The 20609-nt window shown below is 41.2% G+C and overlaps 1 protein-coding gene across 1 annotated transcript; it reads right to left on the bottom strand.

Annotated features, from left to right (window-relative positions):
- Nucleotides 1-6911: 6911 nt before the first annotated feature.
- On the bottom strand, nt 6912-16308 carry LOC124343503. Its single transcript, XM_046796866.1, has 14 exons — nt 16294-16308; nt 16133-16210; nt 15990-16061; nt 15609-15686; nt 15468-15539; nt 15087-15164; nt 14946-15017; nt 14567-14640; nt 14423-14522; nt 14277-14280; nt 13568-13653; nt 13326-13513; nt 7130-13089; nt 6912-7039 (listed from the first exon to the last, which is right to left on the bottom strand). The coding sequence occupies exons 1-14, from the start codon at nt 16306-16308 to the stop codon at nt 6912-6914; spliced, it is 7005 nt and encodes a 2334-aa protein (XP_046652822.1).
- Nucleotides 16309-20609: the final 4301 nt, after the last annotated feature.

Genomic DNA, 20609 nt, shown 5'->3' with positions numbered 1-20609 from the left:
AGCGTTCGCTTACCATGCCAGAGAACTCGGGTTCAATCCCCGAGATAAGCGACTACTAATTTCAATTAATTACTTTCAGTTCATTAAAATCGAATGTGATGACTTGATCCGGGATCGAACCTCGGACCTCTCGCATGCTAAGCGAGCACTATAACCACTATACCATGAGCCGATGAGATTCGTTAGCAAGCCATGGGATGGATTGATGTAGTGTGTGGATGCGCACTATAAAAGCACCAAAAGTCGCAACGACAGCAGTTGTATGGAGTTTCAACTTGGAATAAATATCAGTTCTGATAGTGTAGTGGTTAGAGTATGAGGTGAGGACCGTGTTGCAACGCTATCGGACCCACCAAGTATTCGAAGCCATGGTTCAAACCCAACACTCGATACAAATTAATAGAGGACATTGTGTGATAATTACCAATGGAAAAAACAAATATCTCCAACCCTCAACCCCCAACCCCCCACTTGGTTCGAACCCTCGTGGCGCTCATGTGGTATGTACAGCGGCAGCTGCGAGATGCAGTTGAGAGTACCGAGCAGAGCAGAGAGATGGATGAGTGTTTGAGAGTGGGGTGAAGCGCCTTAAACGATGAATGCGCCTCGACTCTAATCTTTCGCACCTGGATGCGTCTCGCCGCTACAGACAAACAGCAAAGCGGGATGCACAAACAAACAAACGTACAAACAAACAAACAAACAGTTTCACAGACAAAGTCAAGGTTGAATGGGACGCACCGCGGGTTGTTGCAAAGAGACTAGTATACCTAGGCCCGTCCAAGGACGGCGAACCAGGCGGCTAGACGCAATCACCCAAGCGCACAGCACAGCACACATGGAGCAAAACGCCACTCGTATAATCCCACTGGCCAATTCCTTACTGTCCGGGACTTGCTTTTTCATCCATTTATGGACTTGTACATCTTCCACCGTGAGCCAGACGGTCTTTTGGGGTTTTTTTGTGGACTTGTTTTTTTTTCGTTGCAAGCAAGTATCGGTTGAGTTTTGGATTTATTTGGGGACTTTTATTTTTCAGAGTTTGGTTGTATTGTATTTGACACATTTCCCACGGTCTCGAGTTTCGGTGAAGTTTTCCACGGTTTTTTGAATCTTGAACACGTTTGGACCGTCACACACCCCATTCTGATCCTCAACTCCTTCTTCCTCTCCTTCCTCATCTTCCCGTTTCACTTTCTTCCCTTCCAATTTATTTCCTCCCACTTTTTCCCATCTTCCTCCCCTCTCTCATCCTTCCCCCTCTCTATCATCCCTCCCTCACCATCCTCTCCCTCACCATCCCGTCCCTCACCATCCCCTCCCTCACTATCCCCTCCCTCACCATCCCCTCCCTCACCATCCCCACCCTCACCATCCCTTCTCTGCACACTCCTCCCTCATGTAATCCTTCCCCTTAGACTCACATGTATCTCGTACTTATCTCGATGTGGGCTTGAACAACGGGCCGTTGTATCCTGGATCCAATGCTCTAACCACTGAGCTGTTGAGTTGTATTATCAGTTAAACAGGGGGAAAAGTCATCAGCCACTTAAGTAAATTCGGATTTTCCCTAAATACCAATAAATATTAATCGCACGACGTAATTCTTTGGCCAGTAAGTATTTGCTCCTGTATTTTAATGAAAATTACAAAACTCAGCTTCGCATATAAAATTCGAATAACCACTTGAGAGGTAATAGTAAAATACATTATTGGTGGTGTATTGGTTAGAGTGTTCGCATAGCACATTTATGTCTTTAGGTTCAATACTCATAAATTGTGAAAATAAAAATTGACAAAGTGTTTGAAATAATTTACTTGGCTTTCAATCTGAATACCTCATAATTTCCTGTTTTCGTCTATACATTCCTCATTGCCGGTTTGAACAACAGCCCATCGTTACTTGAATCTTATTCTCTAACAACTTGGCTAATGAGATGTGTTGACACATTTTCTTAAAAGGAAGCCATCGACCAATGTAAGGCAACATCGATTTTGAACATTAAAATTTGCTAGGTATAAAAATTCATCACCCGACGTTAGCGAATTAGTTGCAATTACTCGTGGCCCAATGTGTACAAATTTGTAGATGTTATGTTTCACCCAACGTGTTTTGTAGGACACTTAAAATTTCCTCCACGTTTTTTAACAGTTTAAATTAAATTTCCTGCCGTGGACAAATCATTCGCAAGTTGAACCAATGTTATTGAATCTCTAATACCTTGCGTTTGCCCCGACAAATTCCCTCGAATTCCTTCACCACGAGCTCTCGCGGCCGCGGGGGTGCCCCTTCGGGGGCCCCACCGCCACGGGCTCGAATCGCGATGAAGGTATCCTCGTTTTTTTGTAACTTGAACACTATCTGCCCGTTGAACTCAGTTACGCATTTACCAATTAAACCACTGTCAATAGATTTCTTATACATCCACTTATGGCCCAGCGTATTCTGAAGGACATTTAAAATTCCCTGCCCGTTAAGCGTGAGCGTGCGCTTAAATTTTCTGCCTGTGGACAAATAATTTACCAGTTAAACCACTGTCATTAGATTTCTCATACATCCAATCATGGCCCAATGGATTCTGTAGGATCAATCGGTATTGGTGTCAATAGGTGGTCAAGTGGTTAGCGAATTCTCTTACTATGAGTGAGTACTCGGGTTCAACTCCCGATAAACAATAGTTTCTAAAATATATTGATGACCGAATTAATAATTAGCAACTGTGACTTTACCCGGAGTTTGAACCTCGGATTTCTCGCATGACAATCAAGCACGCTAACCAATACACAATGAGAGAGATGGAATACACTATATGTTATGGAATGTATAAATATGTCGTAGAGACACGGTTCGTCGCACTCACCTGTGTGCCAGTTGCAACGCGAGATGCAGAGATGTTTGAAACCACTTGTCAATGAGATCAAAATTGAATATCAATTGGTGATCGATTGGTTAGCGAGTTCGCTTTCTATGCGTTATGTTCGGGTTCAATTCCCTAAAAACACCAATTTCAAAATTGAAAATAAATGTTTGAATTATTATTGAATTAAAGCGCCTTAACCAAGTATCGAAACTCGGACATCTTGTATGATAGCAGAGAACGTTACCCAATACACCATGAAAGAGATGGAATTTAATAGAAGTAATGGGATTTATAAATATGTCGTAGTTACACGTTAATAAAAAAAACGTGAAGCGCGACAACCATTTGTCGAAATTGGAACTCGATAATGATATTAGTTCTGATAGTGTAGTGGTTAGAGTGTGTGTTACAATGCCATGCCCTTACATGTATGTGGCGGTAACACCTCACCGATTATGGTTCAAACCCCAAGTACTACACATACATAAATATTGGAGGACATTGAATATCAATAAAAAAAATCCAACCCTCAACACCTGGTTTGGGGAGAGGCAATGCTTAATTTTTTTCACGTGTTCAAAATCATTATATCAACGATAAAAATTGCAACCAGTGGGCGTGGTTTTTTGGAGGGAAGCTTATGTTTTGTGCTTTTATTTCGTTTGGCGGCTTATTATCTTGCTGGTAAGTCAACGAATAATTGTTTTTCACATTCTCTCTGAACTTCCCCTTGACAACATGCCCAACTCTGGTAAGTCTCTTTAATGTTATCCAATATTTCTGTTATATTTATTGTTTTTTTTGTATCATAGATTTGCTTGTTGCTTCTCCCCCCGTTTCTTTGTCTCCTCAAGTGGTTGTCCGTGATGGAATACCCAATTCTGGTAAGTCTTCTTAATGTTATCCAATATTTCTGTTCTATTCATTGTTTTTTTTTTGTTTGATAGATTTGCCTGTTGTTTCTCCCCCCGTCTCTTTGTCTCCTCAAGTGGTTGTCCCTGAAGAAAATCCACTGGGTGATGACGAAGTTGACGGGGTTTTAGCATCCATGGATATGGATTTCAATACCCCGCCGTCTTCCCCACCTGTCTCCTTTCTTCAATCTTGGACGATTTCAGAATTTCAGAGGATTGAAGATAGGAGAAGATCCAATCTATTACGTGGAGTGCAGCTGAAAACTCGGTACGAAAAATTTAAGAAAAACCGACAGAAGTAAGTTTATCCAAGTTATTTCATGTTTGTTTTTTTATGTAATTTTTTTTTTCATTTTAGTGCTGAAGCTGCTTTGGAAAGATCTAAGCGGAATGAGGCATGGGCCAAAAAGGAGCTGGCTTCATTCCGCTCCAAAATGTGCAAGGATGAAGCTGAGGCACAGAGAATGTTTGGAGATGTGATTTAGATGATTTTTGTTCGATTTGTTTAATTTTTTTTCTTTGTTTGTTATTTGTTAATTTTGTTGATCTGTTGGTTATTGATCAGTAATAAACAGAGTATTAGAATATTCATTTAGTTTGCTTTTTTTTATTTTTTCCAACTTCATAATTGATGTTCTCAATATTTTAAAATCCATATAAGTACGTAGCTCTACTTCTCTTTGATTCTTGATTTGAACCATTGACTTTTTGACCTTAAGGATTTATATTCCATCTCTATAACCACTACACTATGGAGACTTATTTTAATGCTATATTCGTTTTTTTTTATATTTTTGATGGAACTCAAAAGAAGAAAAGTAGAACATTGTACTTTGAATTGGACATTGTATGAGTAAGAGTTTTTTCAACCACTATAATTTTTATCATTATCCTTATTACATAAATATTGAAAATGTAATATGAATTCATTATTTTCGAAATTTAGATTTGAACCATTGATCTTAGGAATCGCATTTCATTACTTTAACCGCTACACCACGGAACGATACAGAATTTTGAAATATTGAAAATTTTATTGGTTTTGTATTTTTTTCGATAAAGCTTTAGACTTACAAATTACGTTAATAGTAAGTCATTCATGTAAAACTTTGTTCTTTTCCAAATTACGATTCATTTGCATGCAATTTGAGTGCATTTTTATAGTTATGCTGTGAGTGGGTTTGAACCAACATTCCTTGAAGTAACAAACCAATACTATAACCACTACACCATTGGCTGTGGTATTTTGCAAATCTTGACGATATCAGCTGGATAGTGCATACTTCTTCATTGTCAGTGTCATCGCCCAGCAAGAACAAAAACAATTTATTTGCTGCAGTTTAAGAATTCATTGTTTTGGGAACTATTTGCTTGCCTGAGAGGGGGTTTGAACCACCCACCTTTGAATTACCAATTCAACGCTATAACCATTACATTAGCAACGGTATTTACAATAAATATCTGACGTTAAAGGTGGATAACGCATACTTACACATTGTCATAGATATCACACAGCGTGAGCAAAGACATTTTATTTACATCGGAGTTTGAATTTATCTATAATAAGACTATTTGCTTCATAAGCATCTGCTTCATCATACACCACGGAACATTGCATAAAATTGAAATATTGAAAATATTATTGGTTTACGTATTTTTTTATTATAAAGCTTTAGATCTAGAAATTACGTTAATAGTAAATCATTCATGTAAAGATTTATTCTTTTCCAGCTTTCCATTCATTTGCATGCTATTTTTTGAGTGCTATTTTATAGTTATACTGAGAGTGGATTTGAACCAACATCCTTTGAATTACTAATCCATTGCTGTAACCACTACACCATCGGCGGTGTGTTCTCCAAATTCTTGACGATGTCCGCTGGATAGTGCATACTTCTTCATTTTCAGTATCATCGCCCAGCAAGAACAAAAACAATTTATTTACTTCATTTTAAGAATTCATCGTTTCGGGTACTATTTGCTTGCTTGAGAGGGGGTTTAATCCAAACACTTTTGACTTACTAATGCAATGCTATAACCACTACATCAACAACGGTGTTTACAAATAATATCCGATGTGACCAGTTGGATAGCGCATACTTACACATTGTCATAGTTATCACCCAGCGTGAGCAAAGAAATTTTATTTACATCGCATTTTGAAGTTTTCAATAATAAGACTATTTGCTTCATTAGCATCTGCTTCATCATACACCACGGAACATTGCATAAATTTGAAATATTGAAAATATTATTGGTTTTTGTGTTATTTTCGATTTTTGATAAGCTTCAGATTAAGAAATTACGTAAATAGTAAATCATTCATGTAAACGCACAAATAATAAAGTAGTAATTAACATTATATGACTAATTTCCTAAGTGATAAATTGAAAACCACTGATCTGGACTTGAACCGTAGACCGCTTTCTTTATAGTCCGGCACTTTATCCACTACACCATGTGACTACGTTGTGTTTGCTGAAAAATTTGAGTCCTTTTCTGTTTTAAAGGAGAGTGTGAGTAGTATTGACATTCTATTCATCCGTCCATGACTTTTTAGTAGTATAAGGATTCCTATTCATCCGTCAACGACTTTAGGTATGTTAAGTAAAAGTCTATCTTTCCAGAAAAAAAACGTCATATTGTTCAATCAGTGACATAGCTAATTCAAGTGGATGAAATTTGTTTAGGATAAAATGGAAAAAAATAAATTGAAATGATCAAATTTAAATCTGAAATAAAATTGATGAATTTTGGCCATGCAACAGTTATTGCTTATTTCTGTCTTAGGCTTCAAGTCTTGAAAAATTTTGTTTTGAGTGTTCATTATTGCTCGTACAAATAAAAATTCTTGTAGAATTAGTTATGAAAATAAAAGTTTTATAAAATCTTGAGAAAGACCATTGTTTATTATTTATAAGGTTTATTAATTCACGGTTGAGCGCACATGGGAACTGCCCCCATGGCCATGCCCGTGCTCCTTTTTTTGGCCCGTAGGCCGAGGCGGAATTTAGTTCCTCTTGGGAAGGAAAGGAATGGAAGGGAATGTATTAATGTATTCACCAAAAAATCAATATTTCTTAATTAGATTTGAGAATGTTTGACTATATGTTTAAATTGCAGTTGTCTAAAATGGTTACAATAAAACTTCTTTAAAGACAACATTTAAAGTAAACACCTTTTTCTTTTCTTCTTCGGTGGCTGTCGGATGATTTTTGAGAAGCTTGCCTTGTTTCCCAGACTCAGCAATCTCGACTCGGACTCCTTTTTGGGAGGGAACACAAAAAATATTAGAATTATTGAATATTTCATGAAACTATTAATTTTAAAAATGTATAAGAAATCAAAATAAACCGTCTTTCGATGTAGCTCTGGAGAAGGCCACATACAGCTGGCCATGACTGAAGACGGGTTCTGGAAGTAATATTCCGACCCGATCAAACGTTTGGCCCTGTGACTTTGTGATGGTCATCGCAAACGCCAACAAAACGGGAAACTGGAGCCTCTTGAGGATGACTGGAAGATCCGAATCAGTTGGGGACATCATCATCCGCGGGATGTAGACGATGTGCCCCTTGTTTTTTCCAGCAGCAATTTCTGCAACGATCAGATTTTCTCTAAGCGCCCTGATGATGAGCCGGGTCCCATTGCAAAGTCCCTGACGCGAATCGATATTCTTCAGAAGAATGATGACGGCTCCCACTTTCATTTTCAGCAAATGGGTGGGAATTCCGGAGACGTCAAAGGAGTTGAGAACTTCGGTTGGGTAATTTGAAATTTCTTCAGGGTCGTCAGAGTCGATGGTATCGATGCTTCTGTACTCATGAAGCGTACCGGGCATGTCTTTGATGATCTGATTGTTGATTCGTAAGCAATCGCCGTTTTTCGGACAAAGAATAGCGCGACTGCATATTTGTTGAGATACGACAGGATCTAACAGTTGAGCAGGATCACCAAAGACGTGCTCGACTAAACTCCGGTTATAATTGAAAAATTCTTTAGGAATTTCAATCATATCGGGGATGTTCAATTTTGGATGCGTCGGTAGAGTTCCGTTTCCAAGCTGAATGAGCCAATCGGCGTAGTCTTGACTGCCGGCCACGGTACGCATATTTTGAGTCAGACGAAGTTGTTGAAACTGAGGCCAAGTGTCATTGTTTCGGATAGTGACTTCCAGCACTGTCACCCTGTTTCCGTGTCGGACGACCGGTAAACACTGACGAAAATCGCCACCAAGAAGGAGCACTTTACCACCGTGAGGAAGATTGTTCTTGTGCAACTTTTGGAACAGGAAATTGAAAGCACTAAGGGCGTGATTTGTCTTCATGGTGGCTTCGTCAGAAATGATGAGAACTGCACTTCTGATCAAATGGGCGAGGAAGCTACCATCTTCGATTTTTGATCTGGTCGCTTCAGTGATTGGAGGGTAAATCTTGAATTGGGAATGATACGTTGTGCCGTCAATCAACAACGTAGAAGCGATGCCGGTAGACGCAACGGCGATCACTGTTTTCCCTTGTCCCTGCAGTACGGTGATGAGAGTGTTGTACAGGAACGTCTTCCCCGTTCCTCCAGGGCCATCCAAGAAATACTGATGCGGAATTGCATTTTCAGTATCGTTGACGGCAGCCATGACTTGATCGAAGGCAGCCCGTTGACCTTCGTTCAACTGACTAACCATCAATTCACCTAATCTTCTCTTCTCTCTCATAGAAATTTCAGCATTTTCTTCGAGTTGAGCCGCGATAAGACGATGAATAAGCTGAAAATCAGGAACAGGCAATGAGAGATTTTCCATCGTTTGATTGTTGAGAAGTAGCTTGTCTTGAATAAATTTCAAAGTCAAGTTTTTTGCTATTTCGGCGTCGTGACCATTACGAATAAAATCTTCCATTAGCTGAGGCAAAGATCGCTCAAAGAGATAAAGAGCATCCGTAGGATTGCAAAACAGACAAATGTCAACAAAAAGCTGTCGCAATCGTTCTGGCATTTCAAAGGCGGCCGCATCGTCCAGTGTCCTCTCCCAAACGCTGTCATCTTCCAACAAATTTAAGGCAGCGGCGGCTGCTTTAAACGTCGGTAAAATTACACCGTTGACTGTTCGAAGATTTTCAAAACTGGTCGGTCCTTTGACGTTAATGAGGAGCAAGCGCAGGCAGAATCGCTCAATTTGACGGACACTCACCGTGTACAATCGGCCAATGATTTTGAGATTTTGAACTCGTCGCTTCCAGAAATTACGGCCACCAACCTTGACGAAAGCAAAATGGTTGACAATCTCTCTGTAAAAATACTGCCTCGCTTCTTCATTATCCCGGTTCAAGATGAAAAAAGCAGTTAAAGTCGTTTCTTTCAAAGCGGCGTTGGCGACTGCTTGTTCCTCGTTGCCCGGGTGAAAAAAGACGGACTGTTCCAATGGAAGATGTACGGCAAGTCGGAAGATGACATGGGAACGATTGCTGAGGGGAAACTTATTGATTCTCCAGGCGGCTTCTGGTGCGCTGACGTAACGCGTGTCCAAAAAAGTAGTGATTTCGTCCCACACGAATGTCGGCTCATCTTCACCTTCAACTTGCTGATGCGTTCCCTTTTTTGTCTCAATGTTTCCGCTGTCATGGCCTTTGTACACGTACTTAAAGATGTATTTGACACTGGTGAGTGAAGCGCAGGATTCGAGGTTTATGTGACAGTCATATTTCAGCAGCAACCAAGGGTTATAAGGCACAACCCATCTGTTGTCTACTTCATAGACGACATTCCCTCTTTTCAACGGATGTTTAACTCCAGTGTCTCTTCTTCTATAAGTCGGATAGCCGTTGTCGTTGATGATGGTTCCTGCGATGAAATCTTTCGGAAACTTTTTGGTGCACCCTTCAACATCCATGCAAGGAGACTTTTTGTTGATGGCTCCACACGGGCCGTGGATCATGTGAGCCATAACAGCGGCGTAGAGTCTTGGATGGAGGGACTTGTCGGGAATTTCCGCACAAATGGTCTTGTCCATATCTTCTGGTGATAAAGGGGCATCTCTCTTATCGATCCAGATCAGCATGTGGCAATGAGGAAGACCGCGTTTTTGAAATTCGATGACTTCGATATGAGCTGTGGCGAAACCCAAAACTTGCTTTTTCTCGATGTCGTCGACCAACTCTTTTTTCTTCAAGTGGAAGACTCGTGCGACCATATCGGGACGATCAGAAGCTGTCTGATAGTTCGCAATATTTGCCGTAATTTCTCTCCACTTGGGATTGCAAGTAAACGTTAAAAAAAAAGTTGGTTTTCCAAATTTGGCAACAATTGCCATCGCGTCTTGATAATTTTGCTTCATGGCTCGAGGACTGCCAATGAAGGACGAAGGGAGAATGTAGATAGTGCCAACTTCCACATTTTCTCTTTCCGCTCGATTGTTGATGTAATCCATCAGACCGCAGTAGCGCTCAACATGCAGCTCTGTCTGGTGTTTTCTGAGCCAATCTATGCGATTCCCCTCGGTCTTGACGTAAGAATCGACAAAATATTGCTGAGTGAGGGCACCCCCGGACAAAACGATATTGAAATCACCGCGGATTGACATGATTGAACTGTAGAACTCGGCTTGCGTCACTCTTGAGCGTGGGCCTCTGTTCCTGTTTGGTTGTTGATCATCGTTCTCGTCTGCTTCGGCTGGTTCCGGTTCTACATTTCGCTCATTTTCAATCTCAGCATTGCCATCTGCTGCGGCGACTTCTTCACGAATTAACACTCTGGGGTTGGGCCACAGGGGATCAATCTGCTCGTCTTCATCCTCATCAACAATCATTGCCATTGCTGCTGCTTCATCTCTTTCCCTCCGACTGGTGGTGTTATAATTCATGTGAGCATGCCAACCATCTTCACCGTTGGGGAATAGCAGAGGATAACACATCGGATCACACATGGGCTTCTGTGTGTTAATCTGGATGAAACGTCGGCCTCTGACGGGAATATAGAGATGGCCACGAATATCTCTGTTGGATGGCGGAGCTCCATCAGAGCTTTTGAATACTACTGCTATCTCGTGGGCCGTCGGGCAGTTGTAGCGCCGCTGGTCGACATTTCTTCTATCACAAGTGATGATCATGCCGACAGTGTAGTGAGGAAGATTTGCGGCCTGGCGTTGAACGTATTCTTCTTCAAGAACTTGGCGCATCATCTTGTAAACCAAGGCGTACGGATTCTTCTCTCGAAGCATAGCGTCCAATTCTTCCATCAATATTCTACAACAACCCGACATTGCCTGGATATTTGCCCTATAATCAGTGGCCTGCGCCGAGTCCAAAAAATACAGATCTGCATATCTGGGATTTGGTGTTGGACCAAGCGGAGTGATTTGATGGTAAATCTGGCCATGAATTCGATAGCAGTAGGGGCCTCGGTTTGGTGGTGGAGATTGGTTTGCTCCAAGCGAAGCAAAAGCGTGAGCACTGTTGTAGTTTCGAATTTGCTTCATGAATTGCTTGGACTTTCGATGCTGATTTTGCAAGAGACTGGCCAAGGGTTGCGGACATGGCTTTGGTGGTGGAATAATTACTTTTCCCTTTCCGCAGCATCGCTGAAACTTTTGATCTTTTGGCATCTCTTTTTCAAAGTGTTTGGCGTCACACTCAGCACAAATCTTGGTCAAATCTCCAATGTCAAGCAAATGAACCCGATCCTCTACAACAATGTCTTTGCAAGCTATCCGATGCGTTCGCCGATTTCCAGCACGGTTGCGATCAAGGTGCATCTCACGAAGAAAAGCTTCGTGGTCTGCGGTTTCAACGGGAACAATTTCGGCGTGTTGAAGCGCATTTCTTGCTCGCAGTTCTTCCTCTTCTCGCTCTCGTTCAAATTGATGTTCTCGCTGTAGCTCTGTTCGCAACCTATCCTCTTCACGCCTATCAGCTGTTTCTTCCTCATTTTCAGTCGCTCTATAATCAGTCATGACTTCTGTGTGCTGCTCACGTCGTTCTGCAGCTTCCTGCTCAGTTTCGTTGAGGAGATTTACTTCGTGAAAAAATCTATCAGCCATAGCACGCTCCAATCTTTCTTCTCCTGTTGCTCTGCAACGTACAGCTTCCTGGCGTAATGACTTATCGCCAAGTCGAGCAAGCCTCTCTGCTACAAGTTCCTTATCCCGTAGAGATTTCTGTCGTAGTGCCTGTGCCCGCTGTCTTGCCCATTTTTCTGCTTCGGATTCTTCTTTCCGCAGAGAATTTTGCTGCAAGGTCTGTTCCCGGAGTCTTGCCAATTTCTCTGCTTCAATTTGCTCATTCCGCAGAGTTTTTTGGCGTAGCGCCTGCGCTCGTTGTCTAGCCCACTTCTCTGCTTCAGATTCCTCTTTCCGCAAAGAATTTTGACGCAAGGCCTGCTCACAAAGTCTAGAAGATCTCTCTGCTTCAGATTCCTCGTTCCGCAGAGATTTTTGCCTCAATGCCTGATCTTGAAGTCTTGCTGATCTCTCTGCTTCCGATTCATCTCTCCGCAGAAATTTCTTCCGCAATGCCTGGGCTTGCAACCTAGCTCGTTGTTCTTCAGCAGTTTCGGTGTCGTCAGCAGCTCTCTTTCTTGCCTGATGTTGTTGTCTTGCTGGACGCTCTGCCACAGCATCATTAGCAAGAACAACTCTTGGGCGATCACATGCAGGTCTCTGATTCATCGCTCGTAGAATAATTGCTGCTTCTTGTTGACGAAGAGCAGCTTGCCGCTCTGCCTCGGCTTGCAATCGAGCTCGAATTTGTTCATCTTGACGAAGATCTGCTTGCCGCTCCGCCTCGGCTAACAGTCGCGCACGATTTTCTTCTTCTTGACGAAGAACTGCTTGCCGCTCCACCTCGGCTAACAGTCGCGCACGATTTTCTTCTTCTTGACGAAAAACTGCTTGCCGCTCCGCCTCGGCTAACAGTCGAGCACGATTTTCTTCTTCCGCTTGTTCCTGTCGAAGGAGTTGCTGACGGATTCGCTGATCATGCAGTCTAGCTTCATGTTCAACCTGAGTCTCGTTAGCACGGGCGACTCTCTTCCGCTCAGCATCTAACCTCTGCCTCAACGCTCTCTCGTCAGGTGCCTCTGCCTGACGCTCTTCCCTAGCCTTTTTCGCATTCAAATTTTTTGCAACCTGAACTTCTTCGGGATTGAGCCGACGTCGCTTCTCTTCACGAGCGATCTTGGCCCTTTCCCTATTAGCCGCCAATCGCACTTCCTTAGCCTCCGGGTCTTCGTTACTTCTTTTTTCCCTAGCCTTCCTATTCTTCTCATCTTTTTCCTCTCGAGTTAATTCGCGACGCGGTGGCATTTTCAAATCAGCAAAATAACCCCTAATTTATCAAAAAAAATTCGCTTCTATCAGTGGAGGGCTTTTTTGGAGGGCTTTTGGAGGGCTTTACACCGCAAAAATTTCAAAAAGCTTAAAATTAAACACAAATTCGAACGTAAGCCGTCGACACAACCGGTGCTCAATATCCCAGTGGTACAGCCCGGTTAAGGTTCACATCTGATAAACAAATACGCATCGCAGGTTAGCTCCTCTCCGGTTGTCGACTGTTCGTTTTACAATGACTGACCCCCAAAAATGTCAACAATTATGCAATTATTTTCATTTGCGCTCAACTTGATGCTGACTTGATCGGGATTTTTATCGCAATTGTGACTGTTAAAAGCCAAAATGCTAACCTCTATACCAAGACCAGCACAAATTGGCTGAAAACCGTCGGACACCACAACTAATAAGTCTTTAGCAGGCTAATAAAAACATGCTACGGACTTAAAATTGTTGGAATTCGGAAAGTACTTTACTTGAGCAATGAGTGTCCTGATGCCGTAGGAAGTTAGAAGTAAGCTGGAAGACATCTCGGAGCGGAAGTGAATGGCGACTTGAAGATCTGGTCACAAATTCGATGCATTACAGGCTATTTAATGCAAAATAAAAGCTTGTATCAGTAAAAAATTGAAATCTTATCCAATTTCAGTAACTGACGCGCACATTTTTATTGGTAAAGTTTATTTTATGAGACCAGACTTGAACCATCAACCTGTGCGTTTGAAATCGAACACACTAACCACAACGCCACGTTCCGATACAAAAATGTAGTAAATCGACGACAAAATCACCGTTACCTGGCGATTTCTGGTTTCTTTTTTTTTTGAAGGAAGTACATGATAAACAATTGCCAACTTAATCAAAGTTCAACAGAATAACGAAATTCTTCACAAAGACCCAAAACGAATTTGATTGGAAGTAGATTCGAACATTTGACCACTCGATTAGGAACCGAAGGTGATAACCACTACACCATGTTTGGGTACAAATTGGTCGGCGATTCGACGACAAAAAAATAGTAGCCTAGAGCTACTGAATTGAACTCTGTCTCTTTTGTTGAGCATTGGACACAGTCAAAAACATAGCAAACCACTAACATAAATTTCAATTATCGAACAACATTCCTTCTAAATTAAAACACACCGCCCGAGAGTTGAACACAGAGCCTCTGTTGATCGAGATTACCGTGCTAGAACGTTAACCATTACACCAACTTAGAATAATTTTTGGCAAAAAAGTTGTTAAGTTATCAAGTACCAATTTTATAGCAGGTAATAAAACGTGCTATAAACATGTTCTAATGGAAAAAAGGTACAATAAAAACAATTTACCTGACAATTAAAGTCCTGATGCCGGTCGTTGGCTGGAAGCGAGAAACGGAGTACCTTCGACGGAACACTACAGGCTGGTGAATGAAAATATTTGTGAAAGCTAATTGTTTTCATTAAAATAAATGAAATCGACAAAAAGTGTACCTGACAATTAAATTCCTGATGCCAGTCGTAGGTCGAAAGTGAGGAAGGCTCTCAATTCGATTGTAAACTACAGGCTGAAAAACAAATTGCAAAATACATACACGTATAAGAATTCGAGTGTTCAAAATTAATACAAAATTTAATTCACATGGTCGTCATTGCTGACACGTGCAACAATTTTTCACCATCTCCAATTTATGTGCTGTCATCGAGAACCGAACCATTAATCGTAGTGTTTGAAATCCAATACGCTAACCACTACACCAAGAGCGGGTGATTATTAGAAGAAAATCGTCGAAGACCATCACTTATGAATTCGTAGCAAAGATTCATGCCATGGGCTTGTTCAAATGGATAAAAGAGAACTGAAAAATCTTACCTGACTATGATAATCCTGATGCCAGTCATGGGCTCGAAGAAGGAAATGCAGTCCTTTCGATAACACTACAGGCTAATGAAGGAAAATATAATTTAATCCTAATGTTTTTAATTGCAATGAAATAAACTGCAATGTTTGTACCTGACAATTAAATTCCTGATGCCAGTCATGGGCCGCAAGTGAGGAAGGCAGGCACTCACCTCGATTGTACACTACAGGCTGAAAATTAAAATGCAAAATCCATACACGTATAAGAACTTGAGTGTTCAAAAACAGTACAAAAAATATTCAAATGGTCGTGATTGTTAGCACATACAACAATTTTCAACACCGTTAATTTATGTGCTGTCATCGAGAACCGAACCATTAACCCCCGTGTTTGATTTCCAACACGCTAACCACTACACCACGAGCGGATGTAAATTGGAAGAAAATCGTCGAAGACAATCACTTATGAATTCGTAGCAAAGATTCATGCCATGGGCTTGTTCGAATGGATAAAAGTGAACTGAAAAATCTTACCTGACTATGATAATCCTGATGCCAGTCATGGGCTCGAAGAAGGAAATGCAGTCCTTTCGATAACACTACAGGCTAATGAAGGAAAATATAATTTAATCCTAATGTTTTTAATTGCAATGAAATAAACTGCAATGTTTGTACCTGACAATTAAATTCCTGATGCCAGTCATGGGCCGCAAGTGAGGAAGGCAGGCACTCACCTCGATTGTACACTACAGGCTGAAAATTAAAATGCAAAATCCATACACGTATAAGAACTTGAGTGTTCAAAAACAGTACAAAAAATATTCAAATGGTCGTGATTGTTAGCACATACAACAATTTTCAACACCGTTAATTTATGTGCTGTCATCGAGAACCGAACCATTAACCCCCGTGTTTGATTTCCAACACGCTAACCACTACACCACGAGCGGATGTAAATTGGAAGAAAATCGTCGAAGACAATCACTTATGAATTCGTAGCAAAGATTCATGCCATGGGCTTGTTCGAATGGATAAAAGTGAACTGAAAAATCTTACCTGACTATGATAATCCTGATGCCAGTCATGGGCTCGAAGAAGGAAATGCAGTCCTTTCGATAACACTACAGGCTAATGAATGCAAAAATATATTTTAATCCTAATGTTTTTAATTGCAATGAAATAAACTGCAATGTTTGTACCTGACAATTAAATTCCTGATGCCAGTCATGGGCCGCAAGTGAGGAAGGCAGGCACTCACCTCGATTGTACACTACAGGCTGAAAATTAAAATGCAAATTACATACACGTATAAGAACTCGAGTGTTCAAAAACAATTCAAAGGGTCGTGTTTGGTAACTACAAAAATTTTCACCATCGTTAATATAGAAACTGTTATCGAGAACCGAACCATTAACCCCAGTGTTTGAAATCCAACACGCTAACCACTACACCGAGAGCGGATGATTATTAGAAGAAAATCGTCGAAGACAATGACTTATGAGTTCGTAGCAAAGATTCAAACCATGGGCTTGTTCAAATGGATAAAAGTGAACTGAAAAATCTTACCTGACTATGATAATCCTGATGCCAGTCATGGGCTCGAAGAAGGGAATGCAGTCCTTTCGATAGTACACTACAAACTGGTGAATTAAACAAATATTTTCATCATCTTTTTTTTGTAATTGAAATGAAATAAAATGGCAATACTTGTACCTGGCTATGAAAATCCAGATGCCAGTCGCAGGCTTGAAGTAGAAACACAGTCACTGTGATTATATATACAACAGGCCGAGAAATCTAGAATGCAAAACATGAAACAGTTGAATTTGTTGCAATTGAGATAAATGTAATCTATATAAGTCACCTGGCAATTAAGTTTATTGCTTTATTTGGCTGAAAGTTTGAAAAGAGTCGATGAAGCCACCAATTCGTCAAACTTTTTGTCTTGTTACATGTAAGTCAAAACATAAGTCAATCACAAATATTTACGTTTGACAAATGATGAAAGAATTGTATATTTACACTGTATCTATTTGATACACCAGTTTGACTTACCCAATTTGTCTCGAATTTACACAGTTTGGAGTATGAAATCAATCGCAATCGAGAAATCAAAATCGAAGAAATCTATTACTCGAGACAAAATTTGACGTGTCAGTTGTTGTAAACAACAATGATTACCATCGTCTGCTCGATGAGCAACGTGACTCGATATAATATCGATATAATCCTAATTTCTAAATTAATTCGTGTTAACATTAAATAAAGTAGACATTGACCGGGATCGAACCTCGGACCTCTCGCATGGTAGCAGTAGACGCTAACCAATACACCATTATACAGATGAAGTTCAATGTAGAGAATTGGATGTAAAAATATGTCGTAGAGACACGGTGCGTCGCGTTGCGCTCACCTGTGTTTGGCAAGTGTAACGCGACGTGTGTAATTCGAGACACCGAAATGTTTGAAATTACTCTTAAATGAGCTCAATGATGAATATCAGTTTGTGACCAAGTGGTTATCAAGTTCGCCCATCATGTGTGAGAACTCGGGTTCAAATCCCGACAGACACTAATTTCTATAATGAAAATTGCAAATTGCAAATTAATAAATTGCAAAAAATAATAAATTGCTTCGTAGCCGGGCATGCTATCCAATAGACCATTTGAACGATGATAACAATAAAGGGAATGGGATGTAAAAATATGTCTAAGAGATCCGGTGCGTCACGTCGCGCTCACCTGTGCGTCATGAGCGACGTGACGCGAGACGCAGATATCTTTGAAACAACTTGTCAATAAGATCAAAGCTAAATATTAATTGGTGGTCAAGTGGTTAGCAAGTTAGCTTCCCATGCGTGAGTACTCGGGTTCAAATCCTGATAGCCGCTAATTTCTTAATTGAAAAACTTGAACATTGCAAACTAATAATTCATAACAGCGATTAATAATTCATAACAGCGAAATAACCCGGGAACGAACTTCGGTCCTCTCTCTTCGTAGTCGAGCACGCTATCAATAGACCATTAGAGAGATGGAATCAGTATAGGGAATGGGATGTAAAAATATATCTTAAAGACACGGTGCGTCACGTCGCGCTCACCAGTGCGTCATGAGCAACGTGACGCGAGACGCAGGTATGTTTGCAACAACTTGTCAATAAGATCGAAGGAAAAAAATCAATTGGGGGTCAAGTGGTTAGCAAGTTCGCTTACCATCCGTGAATACTTGGGTTCAAATCCCGATTGGCACTCCAATATCTAAATTGATCATTGTTCATTGCAATTTAATTATCCTTAACACATCCCGGGATCGAACCTCGGACCTCTCACATGTTAGCCGAGCACGCTAACCAATACACTATTAGAGAGATAAATTTTATAGAGGGAATTGGATGTAAAAATATGTCTTACAGATACGGTGCGCCACGTCGCGCTCACCTGTGTGAGGCAAGATCTACGCGACGTGTGTAACGCGAGACGCCAAAATGTTTGAAACTACTCTTAAATGAGCTCATTGAATAATATCGATTGGTGGTCAAGTGGTTAGTGAGTTCGCTTACCATGCGTGAGTTTTCAGGTTCAAATCCCGATAGACACCAATTACTAAATTGAAAAAATTGTACATTGTAAATTAACAATTCATAACTTCTCCTTGACCCGGGATCGAACCTCGGACCTCTCGCTTCGTAGCCGGGCCCGCTAACCAGTATTCCATTAGAGATATGGAATCATTAAAGGGAATTGGATCTATAAATATGTCGTAAAGATACGGTGCGTCGCGTCGCGCTCACCTGTGCGTCATCAGCGACTTGACGCGAGACGCAGACATGTTTGAAACAATTTGTCAATAAGATAAAAGGTAAAACATCAATTGGTGGTCAAGTGGTTAGCAAGTTCGCTTACCATGCGTGAGTCTTCGGGTTCAAATCCCGATAAACACTCCAATTTCTGCAAATAAAACGTTGCAAATTAATAAATATTAACAGCGCCTTGATCCGGCATCGAACCTCAGACCTCTCGCATGTTAGCCGAGCACGCAAGCCAATACACCAAGAGAGATATGTATTTCAAAGTAAGTAACGGGATCTATAAATATGTCGTAGAGATATGGTGCGTCGCGTCGCGCTCACCTGTGTGTCATTCGCAACGCGAGATGCAGAGATGTTTGAAACCACACTTCAATGAAATCATCCTTGAATATTAATTGGTGGGCAAGTGGTTAGCGAGTTCGCTTACCATGCATGAGTATTCGGGTTCAAATCCCGATAGATACTCCAATTTCTCTAAATTGAACATTGCAAATTAATAAATAATAGCACCGCCTGGATCCGGGATCGAACCTCAGACCTCTCGCATGGTAGCAGTGCACGCTAACCAATACACCATTAGAAAGATGGAGTTCTATAGAGGAAATTGGATGTAAAAATACATGTCCAAGACAAACGGCGCGCGCCGCGCACGAAACACTGGAAGCGCAACAACAACAACAACCATCTGTCCAAATTCCAACTCGATATGGATATCAGTTCTGATAGTGTAGTGGTTAGAGTGTGTGCGACAATGCCATCCCAATCGGATGTGCGGCGGAAACACCTCTCCGACCATGGTTCAAACCCCAAGTAGTACACTCGAATCTAATAGAGGACATCGACATATATAACCGATGGAAAAAAAACCCTTCCCGACTACTAACAAATTCAACCCCCCTCTCTCCCCCCCACAAAAAAAAAAAAAAAAACACAAACGGTTCGAGCCCGTGTGTGTGTGGCGAGAAAGGCGCGCGCAAACGGACAAACGGTGAGGAAAGTTGACGTGTATATCGCCTCGCTTAGTAGTCAATTCGAAAAAACTTTCGCCACTGGTTGCGGCTCGCCGATACAGACAAACGACTCTGGACCTCGGTTGGGACAAACAAACAAACAAACAAACACACCGAATCACAGACAACCCAAGGTCACCTACCCACGCCCGCGGTTTATAGAGTAGTAGAAGACTAGTATACCAGATGCCCGTCCAAGGACGGCGAACCACCTTGCTAGACGCAATCACCCAAGCGCACAGCACAGCACACATGGAGCAAAACGCCGCTCGTATAATCCCACTGCCCAATTCCTTACTCGCTGGGACTTGTTTTTTCATCCATTTATGGACTTGTACATCTTCCACCGTGAGCCAGTCGGTCTTTTGGGTGTTTTTTTTTTGGACTTAGTTTTTTTCGTTGCAACCAAGTATCGGTTGAGTTTTGGATTTATTTTGGGACTTATATTTTTCAGAGTTTGGTTGTGTTGGATTTGACACAACTCGGGTATTTGAGTATTTTGGGTGTGATTTTGGACTTGTACTTTTTTTCGTGGTACTTAGGTTCCATTTGGGGACTTTGTCGTTGCCCACTGTAAGGCAGTTAGTGTTGTAAGGTGTTTTGGGACTTGGAATTTTTCGAAGTATTTTGTGTCGGGGACTTGTGTTTTATTCAGAATTTGGATATGTTCTACTTGACATTTATTGTTTTTTACTGTATTTATTCCCACTTGACTTTATAGCAACCCATTTATTTATCCCTTACCCATTGAGTACCTGCCCGTGTATTCTACAATTTACTGGTAACTGTCTTGAGTGTTGTTTGAACTCTGGTCCGCTGAATCTTGAATCCGTCGCTCTAACCACTGAGCCTTGGA

Source organism: Daphnia pulicaria, chromosome 1 (assembly GCF_021234035.1).
Source record: "Daphnia pulicaria isolate SC F1-1A chromosome 1, SC_F0-13Bv2, whole genome shotgun sequence".
NCBI classification, from domain to species: domain Eukaryota; kingdom Metazoa; phylum Arthropoda; class Branchiopoda; order Diplostraca; family Daphniidae; genus Daphnia; species Daphnia pulicaria.
The sequence above is the reverse complement of the archived record's forward strand: the minus strand, read 5'-3'. Positions and strand labels throughout refer to the sequence as shown.